At 42.3% G+C, this 15,489-nt stretch overlaps 1 protein-coding gene across 1 annotated transcript; it reads left to right on the top strand.

Moving 5' to 3' along the window:
• The first annotated feature begins 1,746 nt into the window (after positions 1–1,746).
• On the top strand, positions 1,747–14,783 carry LOC108087494 (capon-like protein). The gene is given in 8 exon segments (XM_017184885.2): positions 1,747–3,383; positions 6,374–7,554; positions 7,557–7,810; positions 7,989–8,196; positions 10,863–10,969; positions 12,020–12,190; positions 12,261–12,383; positions 12,662–14,783. Coding segments are annotated over 7 exon segments (2,742 nt in total). The 5' UTR covers positions 1,747–3,383; positions 6,374–6,743; the 3' UTR covers positions 13,730–14,783.
• The last annotated feature ends 706 nt before the right edge of the window (positions 14,784–15,489 follow it).

The following is a 15,489-nucleotide window of genomic DNA, read 5'->3' as shown; positions in this document are numbered from 1 at the left end:
TACATTAAAATTGCAGTTTTTATTTTCAAACAATTGCTGTCGCTGCAGCTTGCATTCATTTTTGGCCATAAATTTTCACAAAACCACCAAGTTTATATATTGCTTTTTGAAAGCGAAGTGGAAAATGTGTTTTGTTTAGTGGTTGATGGATCATTCCCCTTGAGAAAATCGCCAAAGGGCAGATCGTCACTTAAATTTAGAAAATAAAACTAGATATAAATAGAAATGCAGCTTACTGTGTCGAGGCTGTTGGCAACAGAATCGCTTGTGGTTACTATATTTAAATTGTTTTATTGCATCAAATTTTTTGGCAAATATTTCTGGTAATTTTCGGATGCAATTTTGTGTCTGCCATTAATTTGTTTAATTTAAAGTCTGCCTCTTTTGCCGCTGGGCACTCGAGCAGTCTTTGTTGCCTTTGTTTGCACAATCAACAATAACAAATAACCTTTTTTTTCTCCGTTCTCGTTGCAGTTTGTTGGCTGGGAAGAGGTGCCACGACCCAACACTCGAGCCGAAATCGTTCAGGCCATGCGGCGCATAAGGGTAAGTATTACGCATACGCCGCGTGGGACGTAAATGAATTTTGAATCCTGGCGAGATGAAAAGTTAACAGATTTCCTCGCCCACAAGGCGTAGCATAGCGTAGGATATTCGCATCTCCGGCTGCCAATTAAAGAAACTTTTATCCTGGCTGAAGGCGGTTTTAAATTTTCCGAACCCCAACCCCCCGAAAAGCAGGCAACACTCTCTGTTTGCCAGCGTCACATACTTTGATTACAGTCGCATACAAACTCGTACTCATATGGCCAAAAGGCAAGGCAAGCTGGCTGAAAAAAGAAAAACCATTCTAGTAGCATAAAAAGTAACGAGGCTTGTTTATTCTTTCCCGTTTCCCCCAAGCGAAGCCAAGAAGTCGTGCGTGCCCTGGCTTAAAGCGTGTTAGCCCGGTTGACTTCGGAGTATGAGTGTATGTGTGTGTGTGTGTGAGTGTGTGGGTTATTGTGAATTAGTCCTGTCTGTCAGTCGATGAGAGATGATGGAGGTTGGGAGGGGTAAAGGGGTGGGGGGTTTGGTAAATTCGGCGCTTGTTATTGTCATGTCTTTGCCATTAGGCGAGCCGTCACAGGCAGTCAAATGTTAATTGAAAATTCTGGAATTACGTGGCCCCCCGCACTTATGTATACACACATCAGAGAACTTAAGCATTTATCCCCTTTAATTTGCAGTACGAGTGCAAAGTGCAGAATCTGAAGAAGCGAAAAGTCACCATCCACATATCCGTAAATGGCGTACGCGTTGTGCTCAAAAAGCGCCGTCGAAAAGTAAGTCAATGTCGACACATATCTTTTATTTACCATAAATAATTTACTAATATTATTGTTTAGAAAAAGAACTGGACCAATGACCCCGAGGAAATCGAGTTGCTCAATCATCCCATCTATAGAATATTCTACGTGTCCCACGACAGCAGCGATCTCAAGATATTCAGCTATATAGCGCGCGATGCCAGCACGGATACGTTCAAGTGTTCCGTCTTCAAAAGTCACAAAAAGGTGAGATTCACTGTTTGTTTAAGGCTTTTCCTTTTACTTTTGGGGGCCTCTGAAATGTTTATGACCGCAATTCGCAAATTGCGAATTGCAGGCTACATGCTACTTACTTGACATTACCCATTTTCCGAAACACCCCGCACTGACACCCATGGATTCTCTAAAAATAAGAACCCGGGTCTTGTGCAAAATGTCTGCTCGTATGCATAATTTTGGCTAGAATCCAGCATTGGAAAACCGAAAAGAAAACAACTAGAGAATAAACAAAAAAATATGTAAGATACAGGGAGCGAAATGCAGTTTATTAGATGTGCTACAATTGCGATCTATTCACACTACTTTTCATTAATTTTGTAGTGACTGAAAGTTGAGGTAGTAAACTAAATTATTTTGATCAGAAAAATTAAAAATACTTAATTTTAGAGATTTATAAATGTTTGGTCTTACATGTCACAAAAATGTAAACTTATAATTCAAATTAATTTAGAACCTTTTTAGTATTTTTTGCTGGTTAGCTGATTCACTTTCCCCGTTTCTTTTCCATTCGCTTTTCTATATGTTGAACCAATGATTCCATGGCTATTTTTCATTGTCAATTCCTTCTAGTCTAGACCAATTTTTCATTGGCCATTACAGCGTACGGGGATCTAAACAAACCCGGCGAAAAGTAAAGCGCAACTGTCCATCAGTCGCTCGACCAATCGCCGCGGTTATTTCCGTGTTATATGGTTTTGGTTATATAGTAGATCGGCACAGATTCTCCGTCCGAAAGGCGACATCGCCCCCCATTAAGCTATTGCGGAGATTTGGCAAACAAATAAATCAGATTTAACATTGTGGTCGCCTGGGGGAAATGCATTTGCTTTGATTTCGAACCCAATGCGGTTTTTGATTAATTCCAAGTCAGAAATGTTCCAAATTTATGTTCGAAGCGTACAGCAAGCCAAGGAAATTTCTTGGCATAATTCCGTCTGGCCTTCAACTTCAGAATGTAGACAATGTCAAGTTGGCATTTCTATTTTTTCCTTTCTAATTAAGAAGCGGACTTCTGCGGAAAAAATTCCAATACATCCAACACATCAGAAGGCAGTCGATGTTGTGGCCTGTCGAAATGCCTGACAAGTGACACGGGAAATTAAGGCCAGAAGAAGGGTGAAAGCTCTGAAAGGCACACGTGCAGCAACGTGTGGAAAACATCGCGCATACGCCGCGTGCGTCAGAGGAAAGCTCCGTTGCACCTGAGGCATTAGCCATTCGTATATCCACTGGCATCATCCAGCCATTTGTTATACAAGCGGCATTCGAATGCAGCGCAATTTGGAAGCTGAATGAACACAAACACGCGCAAAGACAAAGCGATGAAAGGTGGATGATTAATGGCTAAGCAGGAGCCAAGATGGCAAACCAAGCAACTTAAATGGAAAATGGCCGAATCAAGCGAAGAGCCCCTTTGTTTACTTCCGCGAAACACAAAGCAATGACGTCACAACAGTAGCTGCAATCACGCATACGCCGCGTTGGACCGGCCTCAGGGGGTTTCGCTGATCGGCTCGCTATATCTATTATATAGCTTTGATGGAACTGGCAGAAAAAACCAAAACAAACGCAGCATGTAGCCAGCGATCGTGGCAACAGCTGAGCGGAAAAGCTCAGGGAAAAGCTTTTCCATTTAGCCGGCTACAAATGGGATCTATCGATCGGTGATCTCCTCTCTTATTTTGTTGGTCTTTGTCCAGTGCGTTCTAGACGACGCGCCTTTGCAGACGTGCGGCTTTTGAAACAAAATATATATATTTAATATCGGACCACATATCCAAAATTATGCAATGAGTGCGTGAGTGACCGTGAAGTGAAGTGTGTTTAAAAAATAATAATAATAAAATATATAAACCGATATTTCTGCCACCTGCAAAACATCCGCTCCAATAAATAAATAAAAAAAAAAACAAAATCATCTATAAGCAAATTAAATTCATGGAATGGCATGTCACAGCTTTGAGAAAAGTATTTTAACGCATCCATAGATCATCGTTGCCAGCGAGGCGAGAAATTAAATGTTTTCAAAATGTGAAAGAAAAAAATCGTTGCAAGCATTCGAGTCACAAAAGTGTTTTGTCATTGGTTTTTTCTAACATTGGAACTGCTGACGCCACTAAATGCCAGTGGCCAGCAGAAAAAGAACAACATTTATACTTTTAAACAATGCTAAGGATTGAATAATGAGCCACGAGAGCAGAAAATTGACTGGAAAATTAATTACCAGAGAAAAGCCGCAACACAAGCCACTTGAAAAAAAGTTTGCAAAGTGCGGACGGTAATACGATTTTAGTTAAACAAAAAATTAAAGTGTATTTTTGGCTTTGGTTTAGGGTAAACCGAATTCATTCATTCATTTCCAAACTAATCTCAATGACGTACGATTTCCGAAAATGCACTGTTTATGCATATTAGTTGTTAATGAGCTACTCGCGCCACAGGTCGTCTATAAAAATTGGGAGGCTGGAATAAATAAATAGAATTATGGCCAATAAGTTGAACGCACACGTGATATTATGGCTGAAATATTTACGATTCCTTTCTGCTTAGCTTATTTATTTATTTCTGTATTTCGTATTGGCACAATAAACAAGCAAAGGCAAATTTGACAGCTGAAAAAACCCCAAATAAACATAGAATATAGGTACCCACAAATATTTTCATGAACATAACTTTGTTCTCAAGTTCTTCGAATAGTTCATAGAAACGGGGGAAATATTTCTAATTTACCTGAGGAATTGGCAATACCAATGATTCGGGAAAAACCGCAACGTACTTCTTTTCCCTCTTAGCCATTTTCTTATTACCAAAAATGGCTGCCCTCGCCGACATTCGTTTGCGTTTCGTTTCGCTTCGATTCTGTTTTATTTTCTGCATTTAAAGCCAAAATAGATCCATTATTTTAATAGCCTACTTTAAAGTATTTCTGAAATCGAACAACGAAGTGGAAAAGGAGGCAGGTAGTGCGGGCAGGTGTGTGCTTCGCTTTGTTCGAGAGGCGAATTATAAATACTCAAGTTTATGTTCTTTGGGTATTTTCGCTTATGCCGTCGGTGTGTGTTCTTCGGCGAGAGAATGTAAATTGAATTTTCAAGTGGCACAGCCTGCATGACTAATGAGAACTTCATTAGTGCCGGCGTGGGCCAGCCAAACACCCATCCTGACCACGTGACAATGTGCAGAATTTACGGGCTGCAGTTTTCCCTGCGGTCAACTGCGGGGTAATGTGGCAAGCTGCAGCTGCGGAAGTGGCATCTGCGGTGGGGCAGCGACTGCTGCTGCTGCTGCTGCTGTGGCATGCTGACCACCGTCGACTTATGGCCGCAGTAAACACCGACCATGTGGAAGAGGAGCAGGGGCAGGGGCAGAGGCAATGGCAGTGCCATTAAAATCGGTGCTAAAAAGCCCGGCCAGACACAAAGATTTTTGTGTAAAAATTTTCCCTTATGACAGACAGCGCGGGCAAAACAAACAAACTGCCAGTTTTGATTGCTACCGTGCAGAGGGAAAATGGAAATTAAAATTCAAATAAATACATAAAACAATGCTAACAAAGTCATTCTTAACGCCATAAATTTTCAAGTAGTTTTCCACCCAAAATGCCGCGCAGTTCTCTAATTCTCTCTCGTTTTTACTTATTTAAGTTTTCATTTTGGCTTTGGCTGTAACGAATGTAAATTGCCACACACTTAATCCGCTTACTTTTTATAGTTCTCAATTTGATTTATGCGAATTGCACAAGCCACACGAGTGAGATGTATATGTGCTCGCTCGGTGGAGATAGACAATCAGTTGGCACCTTTGGCTAAGTCGGATTTTCTTGGCACACGTGGCGTATGCGCAATGCTGATAAAACAGCGGCGGAGTGAGACTATTTGACGCCACTTGTAAATTCACCTTGAAAGAACTGTTAAATGGCTGAGTTAGTAGTCGAAACCCCGAAATGCTCAAATATTGAACGTGTTGCAAGCATGTTTCCCCTTTTCCCCCGTTTCACTCACCAATTTGTTTGCCAAGTTGCGCAACAAGTGCTGTCGTTTTGCTTGTCAAAATAATTCAAATTGATGTGTTGTTAATGTCGTTCGGGCGGCGAGTGCTCAACCTGCCGCCACTGAAGTAGCCCTTCAAACTGCCTGAGTGATGGCCAAGATGCTCGAGCATCTCCTGAAAGGGGATACCGCAAAGTTATTCGCCAACTTAGCCTTAATTAGTAATGGGGCAGAGTGGTCGTCCATCTTGGAACTTATGGTTTTAGCTCTTCAGGTTATTTATTTAATTTGTTATGATGTGGAACATATTGTGAAATAGCTTACATTTCTGAAAGAGTAGAAATTAAGTAATGATTTTAAATATTTTACTAACTAGGGAATACCAAAAGGAATTCTGATTTGGCTCTTAAAGCACCTTTTTACTTAATTTATGATGTAAAAAGTAACAGACCGGAAAATATATTCTCAAACTCACAATATTCGAACTTAATGTTCAAAAAAAGTAAGCTTTAAAATACATTTAAATATCTGATTTTAAAGGAAAAACATTCGATTCGATGCTTATGAAACTGCAACTAAAAGTCTGACTCATTGGCAGCAAAATCGATGCAAATCATTCGCTGGCTGATTGACATAAATTTCGCCTGCTTGCTAACCATAACAATACCCAATCAGATTGACAGTGTTTCTTTTTTTTGTGGTTGGAGGGGAGATGAAAACGAGAAAACTCAGACATGCATGCGGCAGAAATAGTCGGAAAATAACCGAAAAAATTACTTTTTTTCCGAAATGTAGGCAACATGAAAAGTTGCAAATAATTCAATACACAAATAAATGAACACGCAAAAAAGAAAACAGCATCCAAAAACAAGAGCCAAGGGGCGAAAAGTGAAATATATAAACAATAAATAGCAACTCGCAGGTGTAAAAAATGGCGCATTGGCGGTGTGTGAACAACCTGGATCAAGGGAGCAATCGTCTGAACCCTAAGCAATTATGAAATTGATAGCCAACTAATTGGCCGAATTGAAAAGTGAAAACACAAAACAACATTGAACAGCATTGAACTTAGTGAGCGGCAGCAGCAGTGACAAATTGGCGAGCTAACGGCCTTGTGGATTGCGGATACTTTTCGCGGATCGTCGAACTCTTCGTGGTGGTGGCCATGAAGCACGAGAAGACCCTCGTCATGGCTGCTCCGCACAAGCAGCGGCATCCGCACCTCGCGGATAGCTCCGCCCACGTACCCCGAAGTCCCATCACGAAGGCATTTGACTTTTTCCCATGGACTAGGAGTCGCAGTAAGGTCAACATGGCCAAGGTCCAGAGTCCTTCGTTGGAACAACAGGCCTCGGTTTCCTCTGCCACTTCGGTGGAAAAACCCTCGGAGGTTCACTATTCCAAGAACATCTTTCGCAGTGGCGGTGGTCTCATTCGGGATATTCTGGTGGGTGACAAGAATCTGCAGCTCAAGGATAAGCCACCTCAATCCCCGATTCCCTCGCACAAAAAGAAACAGAAAGCTTTGTCGCGGAATAAGAGCCTGGATATCAGGGAGCTCATTGGATGTGTGGAAAGGGAAATGGCTCCTGTGACAGGAGGAGGTCCTTTGAGTCAGCCACCTCGTTTCATAGACGACACCTACATAGACCACAAACCCAAACATATACTCTTCAATGATGATGAGAATACTGTTTATATTATCAAGAAGGAGCAACCTGTGGCCAAGTCAAGTCATAAGGGCACCAACTCCTCTTCTTCTGCTGCTAATGCTAACCAAACCAATGGAGATGTCCTGAAGGCAAGGTTGAAATTCAAGCGTTTACCCGGTGATCATTACGAGGCTTCACCGGAGGCCCTGCGAAGAGCTCATCTGCTCCACCAGCGATCCGAACAGCGTCATCAGTTGCAGCGTCGCAAGAGTCTCAGCGATCAGCAGAGCAGCTCCAGTTTAAGCAGTGGCGGCGGAGGCGGGGGAGTGGCAGCGGAAGCATTATGCTGGAGCGCCCCAAGACCGACAAGCCGCGCAAGAAGCTCTCCTTCCGGGAGCCCATCATTGCCGGCGACCAAATACTGCCACTCATCCTCAACGAGCAGCGGCAGGCAAGACAGAGGCGTCGCAGCTCCCCCTTGGAACGCAGCAGGGGGATAACGGGAGCGGACTGTGATAATTTATGCAATAATCGCACAAAGGATGCAATTTCCTGCGGCTGTGCGACGAGCGATCCGGAGGTGGGTTTTGCATGAGGGAAACGAGGCGTATACGTAATGCCCACTGCAGCTTAATTGTTGTCAATGGGAAATGGTGGGGGGATTGGAGGGGGGTTTCTTAATGGGGTGTTCGCTGTGTGGTGGCCATAATACAATTATATTAATCCTTCATTCTCTTCTCCTCTCTCATCTGTTGCAGTCTCAGGCGATGCGCATCGTTCGCACCGTGGGACAAGCCTTTGAAGTGTGCCACAAATTTAATCTTCATAAGAATTCCCTGGAACCCAACGACGAACGCTCCGACATATCCTCATCGGAGCTGCTGGACGTGGAGCAAATCAGCGAGCAGCAGCTCAGCGAAGACGGCGAACGGGCTGGCATTTGCGAGAATGAGACGCCCAAGAAAGGTGAGTGTCGCTGAAAAATTCATTCATTTGGGAGAGGGGAAATGGGTGAAAAATGGGGAAAACAGTTCGTTGCCTGGCCAATAAATAAATGAAAAGCTCTGGCTGTCGTTGGTTGCTTCCTGGGTCTCTGAATCGTTCTGAATCGCCGTGAATCGCTGTGAATCTCTGGAGCCTGGACGTTGGTCGCATTAGTTTCCTATTCATTTTTGCATTCCCATGCAAATGCTCTGCTCTTTAATTTCGAATTCAGTTCGATGCGGCGAGCGAGGCGATTTGCATTTAAATTGCATTTTATCCACCGGGGAAGGTGTAAAGGAAAGGGAGCGATTTTCCCGGTTAAGTCTTTAAAATTAACCGCTGAAGTTGAATTACCAGCGGAAAAAGCAGGAAAGTTTATTACGCTATAGTTTATTATTTCGAAAACGAAGGTGTATTTTGGTTCTCACATTATCTTGCTTATTTTGTTTAACATTTCACAGTGTTTTCTTCTCCTTATTTCCGTAAATATACAAACTGCAACTGCAGACAAGGCGAACACGTACATGTTTCTTGTACATCAAAGTATACACACTGAACAGGCAATTTGCAATACCCCCTGCCCAAGTAAAAAGTACAATATTAAAGATGACTGCGCATATAACAGGAAAATATTAAGCAGAAAAAAATAAAATAATATTAAATACAAAAATATGAGTACCGAGAACAGAGGCAGGAGCTTTCGACATACACTTCGACGCTGTTAAGCAATTTCCACATATTGCTTCAATTTTCAATAATCTTCGTGCGGTTTTCCATCTTGCCAGCAATCCCCAATCCCCTTTTTTCCCCACTTTTCTCCCCTCTGACACTCTTACACAGACAAGGCGTAGTTTGACGTCATCAACGCGTTGCTGCTGCCAAAAATAAGCCAACAAGAAAAAAAAAAGAAAATAAAAATAATATTGGAAACCTCACGAGCAAAGCAATTCTTTTTGCAATCTTTTGTCTAAAACCAACGAGCGACATCATTCGCAAGAAATTCTGAGAATATAAATATAAATAACGCTCAAGTGGATTGCCAGAAAGGTGGCGGTGCGGAGGTAGCTACTTATCGGAGATGGATTATTTGCTGATACCTTCATCATAACCATGGCATCACCCAGTTATTGGATTCGGGAAAGCTGAAACCGAATTTGTTACCGGGCGGCACTCGAGCAGACGAAAAACACACGAAACACTCACGTGGTGGCCACCAAATCCTCGATGTGGGCGTTCCCAAAAGTCGTGTGCCAAAAATAATTTATTTATTTCAATATCTCATCCTCGTGCGCTGTCTTGTAATTTTCGCCATAGAGCCATATAGTAATTTCCCAGCTGCCTCGGTTGACTTTTAAGTAGCGAAAACCAACGCCACTCGGCATTGAAATAATGAATTATGAACACGAGTGTTTGTCTATGTCTGGGCGACTTTCCCCGGAGATTAACAAGATTAGTTTCGCAGGGTGCAAAGTTGAATAGCCTAGACAGAAAAAAAAAGATGACACAAGCTCTGGAGACTCCACAATTTTTTTGACTTTATTTGGAATTAGTTTTGCTTAGAAGATTTTTCTTAAAGAAAATTCTACATTTTCGTTGACCATTTTGCGTACCTAATAGTTGAAGAATAATTTTCTTTAGTTTTTCAACATTGTACGATGGGTTTTCTGTTACTAATTCTTGCTAGAAATAATCTTAATTTTTAACACCTTTAACACCTACGCTTTTGGACCAAATTATCTTTATACACTGACCAAACAAGCAAAAACGAAATTACAAAGATTGTTTATTTGTCTAAACTGCGGCGACCACAAGTCGTGTGTGTAACAAGCACGCCATTACGTTAATCAACACCTCATTTATTGTCTTTGGCTCAGATCGCCGATATATATATGGATATCCAAAACATAATATAGATTGGCTATACGTAAAATAGACTAACTAATTGTTGTTCCATGTCACAAAATCGCTTTGCAGCTGTTTTGTCAAAAGCTTTTCAACTGCCGTCTAATTGAGTATGATGTGTTCCCCGAAATGGGTCATTTGGGCTGTAAAAATTCTACAAAAGATGCTGGCTAAATTTAGCCAAAGAAACATGTGTTTGCGAGTCAGAAATCCCTATTCCATCTTTGCAGGGAATACGCTGGCGAATTCCATCAATTACTTGCCAAAATGTTCGGCAGCGAAAACCATCTGAATCGGCCAATTAATTTACATGCTGTGAAGGATTTTTACAGCGCTCGTAGCAATTCATCGGCAATTAACACGTGCCGCAGGTGCGAAACGAAAGCGAATTCTGCTTAATATTCTCGGAAGAAATTTCTTAAATATTTGCCAACAAATCAGATTGAAATGGCAGCCACAAACAGAGCTGAACTTTGCTCATTACCATCGAGATCGTACGAGGTTCTACAAGTTAATTGTTTCATTATTTATCGGTCAGGCAGCATAATCAAAACAAATATTGAACTCTAGCCGCTGTAATTAATGGGAAATTAAGCGCGAAGAAGATCGTGGGGCACTGGACCACCAGGTGGGCTGCGTGGGTGTCCCGCGACCTTGACAAATTGGAGGGCATCGCGGCCTTACACGTCCCACTTGTTTACCAACCAAATAAAATAATTCAATTCTTTTCTCTTAACTATTTTTAGAGCACTTGGCCATAACGCCCGATCTTGGCCACACGCAGCCGCAGCGGCCAAACCATTTGGAGCTAATGCCATCGCATTCGAGTCTACGCAAATCGAACAGCCTGCTGGTGAGTAACTCATGTCCATCATAATCATTTTGGCCAATGGCCCGCCAATAATAACCGAAATCACAGCCATATCCTGGCTGGGCAATTAAAATGCCGGCGCGATGCTGAATTTTAATGAGCCGAAATCTTTCTGAAATGAAATCAAATACAATGTGGCCCATTGCTTTCGTTTCTGTTTAGGTCATAATGTATAAAGTAATATTTCCCATTTGTTTACCTAACAACGCGGTCAGGAGTGGGTAAACAAGATGGAGAAACAATAATAATATTCCGATTCAATAACTTTTTGTGGCCTCTGTCAAGGCTGAACGGAGTATAAAACAAATAATTCTGTATGTTAAATGGGGAAAAACAAAGGATTCAAAATTAACAATGTCAATTTCATGGACTTTTTCCAATAAAACATTTTTACTCTCTTTTTATGAGACAAATATTATTATTTAAATTCATTGAAAAATTTGACAGTGGAATGCGGCTATTAATCAAAATTGGGTTTCAAAAACATATTTACAGAAACAGTCTAGAAAAGCAATAATTTTTTATGCGAAATATAAAAACTGTTATTGCTTGAAAAACACATTTTCTTTGATCAATCTTCGTTCGCCTAGAAAACAAGCTCATTTAATTGAGTGTAACAAAATCTTATGTTAGTTTATTATTCAGTGTGGCTGGTTATGGTCTATTTGAAAAGTAATTACCAATTGTTTTGTATTTTGTCTGTTATTTTTCACTTTGCCCTTTTTTTATTGGTAATGAAATTAAATTTGTTTTCTTAATTTTAGTGCGGAGAATGTAGGTTTTATTTTTAATTTGAAAACTTTTCTATTATCTTTGGCAGAATAACTTTTACATTAAAATACTCAAGTCTATGTAATGTAACCGTAGAATATTTCATAAATTTCAAATAATATTTTCTTTAATAAATAATTTTTTTTTTTTTAATTTTATAATATTGTATTATGTATATAAAATCTTGAATAAAATAATTATATAGTTTTTAAAGTAATAACTTACTATTTTAATGGCTTTTTCTCCCCGTTCTCCTTGCAGTGCGATGTGGACGACAAGTCGCCGGGCTCTCCCTCCTCGCCGCGCTCTGAGATCACCCAGCTGAAGGACCAGCTGGAGGCACAGGCTCTGCAGACCCGCCAGGCTCTGGGTCAACTGATGTTGGTGCGGGAGCAGCTCATCTCGGAGACCAATGCGCGCATCGAGGCACAGGTGGGTCTACTGATAAAATAAACCCCTTAAAATAGATAGTAATAATTTGTATTAAATTATTATATTTTAGGCGCGCACGCAGCAGTTGCTGCAGCAGAATCGGGAGCTCCTGGAGCACTTGGCCTCCTTGGGGGCCTACAACGAGCAGCAGAGTGCCGGACTCACGTCGGCCAACATCGGAATGGCGCCGCAGGTGAGTCCACTATATATATATTTCCTATATAGCGTATATACTTTATAAGCTTTTGAGTTATGCGATCGTAAATTTGCGCTGATTTCGAGCCTATCCAAGCTGTGCGTCCTTTTTGCATGTTTTTTTTTCTGTTTTTCTTGGCTGCCGTTCGTTTTTTGCACGAGTGTTGTTTATATAGCTGCCGTTCCCGTTTTCGTTGTGCGTTCTTATTGTTGTTGTTCACCCAGAGTGGTATTGTACTAAATGCCCTGTGACCTTTCACCTTTCGCCTCGACTAGCAATCGCAGCTGCAACTGCTGCTGCAGGCCACCAGCAACAACAACAACCTGGCAACGATCAATCAGCAGATCAGCAATCTCGGTAGCATCAATCAGCAGTTGACCTCGTTGAGTCACCAGTTGAGTGGCCTAAATCAGCAGAGTCAGCACCTCCAGAACTTGCAACAGCAACAGCAGCAGCAACAACAAACAACAACGGCCACTCCTGCCACGCCCCCTCCGCCCATTGCGGCATCAAGTAGTCCGTATCCATCGATGAGCGCCCTGCAGAGCATCAGCAATCAGTTGCAGCAGCAGCAGCAGCAACAGCAGCAGCAGCAACAGGATGCGCTGTCCAAGGATCTGTTTCAGGTAAATCAGGAGCTGCTCAATCGCCTTCAAGCCTTGAACTTGAATGCCAATCCTGGACAGAGTCAGCAAACGCCAGCTCCCTCACCCCACAACTCCTTCTTCTACGTGAATCCCTTGTCCTGCACTCCGGCCACTCCGAATAATAATGGAATAACAGGAGGAGGAGCGGGGGGATTTAATTTCCTCACCTCTCCAGCAGCTACGGGAACTCTGACACCATCACCCTTGGGAACCATGAATCGGAACTCCTTCGCGGGAAGTTCCTCCTTGAACGAGGACATACGCATGAGCCTGGAACACAATCTGAACAATCTGGAGGAGCAGCTGAAGGCGGCGGTTTCGAATGGCAATCTGGCTGGCCTCGCCTGTGGAGGATCCACCAGCACCAGGGACACAAGCAGGAGCTCCTCCACGCTGGATTCACCATCCTCGCCGCGTTTGAGGAGCAGCAACAACAACATCAGTCCGAGTGGCAGCAACGGCAACCAGAACAACCACAACAACAACAACAATAGCAACAACAGCAATAGCAGCAGCAGTCGGGAGACGCGATTCAATACGGTCCTGCTGCGGGTCACCGATGAGGCGGGTCACCAAAGGAAGCTCTCGGCCACGCCCAGTTTCATCACGCGGAGCACCAGCGAGAAGGTGCCCAATCGCAGCCAGATGATGAGCCAGGTGCAGCGGACCACTTGGGCCAGGCACACCACCAAATGAGCACCAGGTCGTAGGTCATAGGTTAAAAAGGTTGAAAGGATTCGAAAGGAGCAAGGAGCGCACGTGAGGATCGAGTGAATGATTTCGGGTGGGAACAGTATTAATTTAGGAGAAACATTTAGGAGAAACCCAACTTTAGTTTCACATTTTAGGTGTCCTAGCAGAACGCATTGCTGGCGTTTAATGTGCCAATTATTTGCCCAGCTCAATATTTACTTTAAGTGTAAAGTATCTATATATCTTTAGCTTTATTCTCTAGCTCAAACTGTGCCAAAGTCAAAGTCTATAGCACTTTGGCGTTTGGTTAAAAGTATTTGTGAAACATAATCTTAGCATATCAGCAACGAAGAAACTTACCCAAGTTCGCAATAATCGTTTCAAAGTATTTTCTTTCCCCTAAATGAAGTCTATATCTATATCTACTATATACATCTAGTGGTTAAGCTAATGAGTCTAGTCTAAAACTGGTTAAGTTGGATATACTGTTATTTTTGTAAATTGTTGTATTTTAATTCAATTTATGCGTGACCCGCATAATCATGTGAAATGCATTAATTTGTTTGCCCGGCCAGAGTTATTTGTAAATTATAAATTCAGATATTCGATTGAATATGGAATATATACTCGTATATCGGAAGCAAACACGAACGGCGGACAACAGAAATAATAATTACAATAATAAAAATCGCATAATTATGTAAAAACCACTGGCGACTGTTTCGAACCATTGTCGTTAATAATTGAAAGTTAACGCCAGACTGGGCAATTTCCCTAATGACTTTTCCGACAAAAACATGCAGAGCATACTTTTAAGCGCATTAAGCATCCGCCCCGTGGGACGGCCAGTATATGAATTTCCCCGCCCGCTGGATAAATGAAAAACGAAGGAGGAGCGGCAAAAACAAGTGTCGCCATTTTTCACTCTACTCGGTAGTTGGTTTTTCTTTTCTTTTCTGTTTGTTTTTTTTTTCTTTGTATTTTTTTTTCGTCCTGTTTGCCTACGGATTTCGCTGGTGGGCAGCAATTTGCGCACATAACTCATTTGCATAAATTTACACACTGACTTTACACTCACTCGCTACCCGCTTTTCCCACCAAATTTTCCCAACAGTTATCGTCGACGGCGAAAGTGGCGCGATGGTTCCAACAACTTCCCTGGCACACCGCATCCCTTTCCCGTCCGGAGAGCGGATTCGTTTCCGGGGACTCGCGCTCGGAGAAGTACCAGGAGGATCACTTCTACGGCGGCGGCCTCGTCGCCAAGGAGACGGATGATTTATGCGACGAATTCCTGCTGGTGGAGGGCAGCAGCACCATTTGGACCAAGCTGAGCGCCAAAAAGCGCCGTAAATTGCTCGGCATGCGGCTGGGCAAAGTGACAACGTTCTGAGGCCGTAATGTGTGCGTTTATTAGCTGTTAAGTGTGTTTTTAGTATAGCCTCTAAGTATAGCTTTGATTAATTTCCATTTGGGCCAAGGCCCTGCTAGCCAGTACGAAAACCAATAGACTAAAGGACCAAATTAACCCAAACGAAGCGGAACGTAACGAATCATAACGACATGCTCATTGAGATGCCATGCAACAGGCACAGACATAAGTCAATTAGCGAGCATAGAACGTAAGCTCAATGTGTATTTAAGTATTAACTGAACGGTAGTATTTGGCCAACCAATTCATTAGGCGAACAAACCACGCACATTAATCATACGCCACGTACGCCCAGCCACAAAAACCAACCAGAAATTACTGCCACTGCCGG

Source organism: Drosophila ficusphila, unplaced genomic scaffold, assembly GCF_018152265.1.
Source record: "Drosophila ficusphila isolate 14025-0441.05 unplaced genomic scaffold, ASM1815226v1 contig_106, whole genome shotgun sequence".
Taxonomy (NCBI): Eukaryota; Metazoa; Arthropoda; class Insecta; order Diptera; family Drosophilidae; genus Drosophila; species Drosophila ficusphila.
The sequence above is the reverse complement of the archived record's forward strand: the minus strand, read 5'-3'. Positions and strand labels throughout refer to the sequence as shown.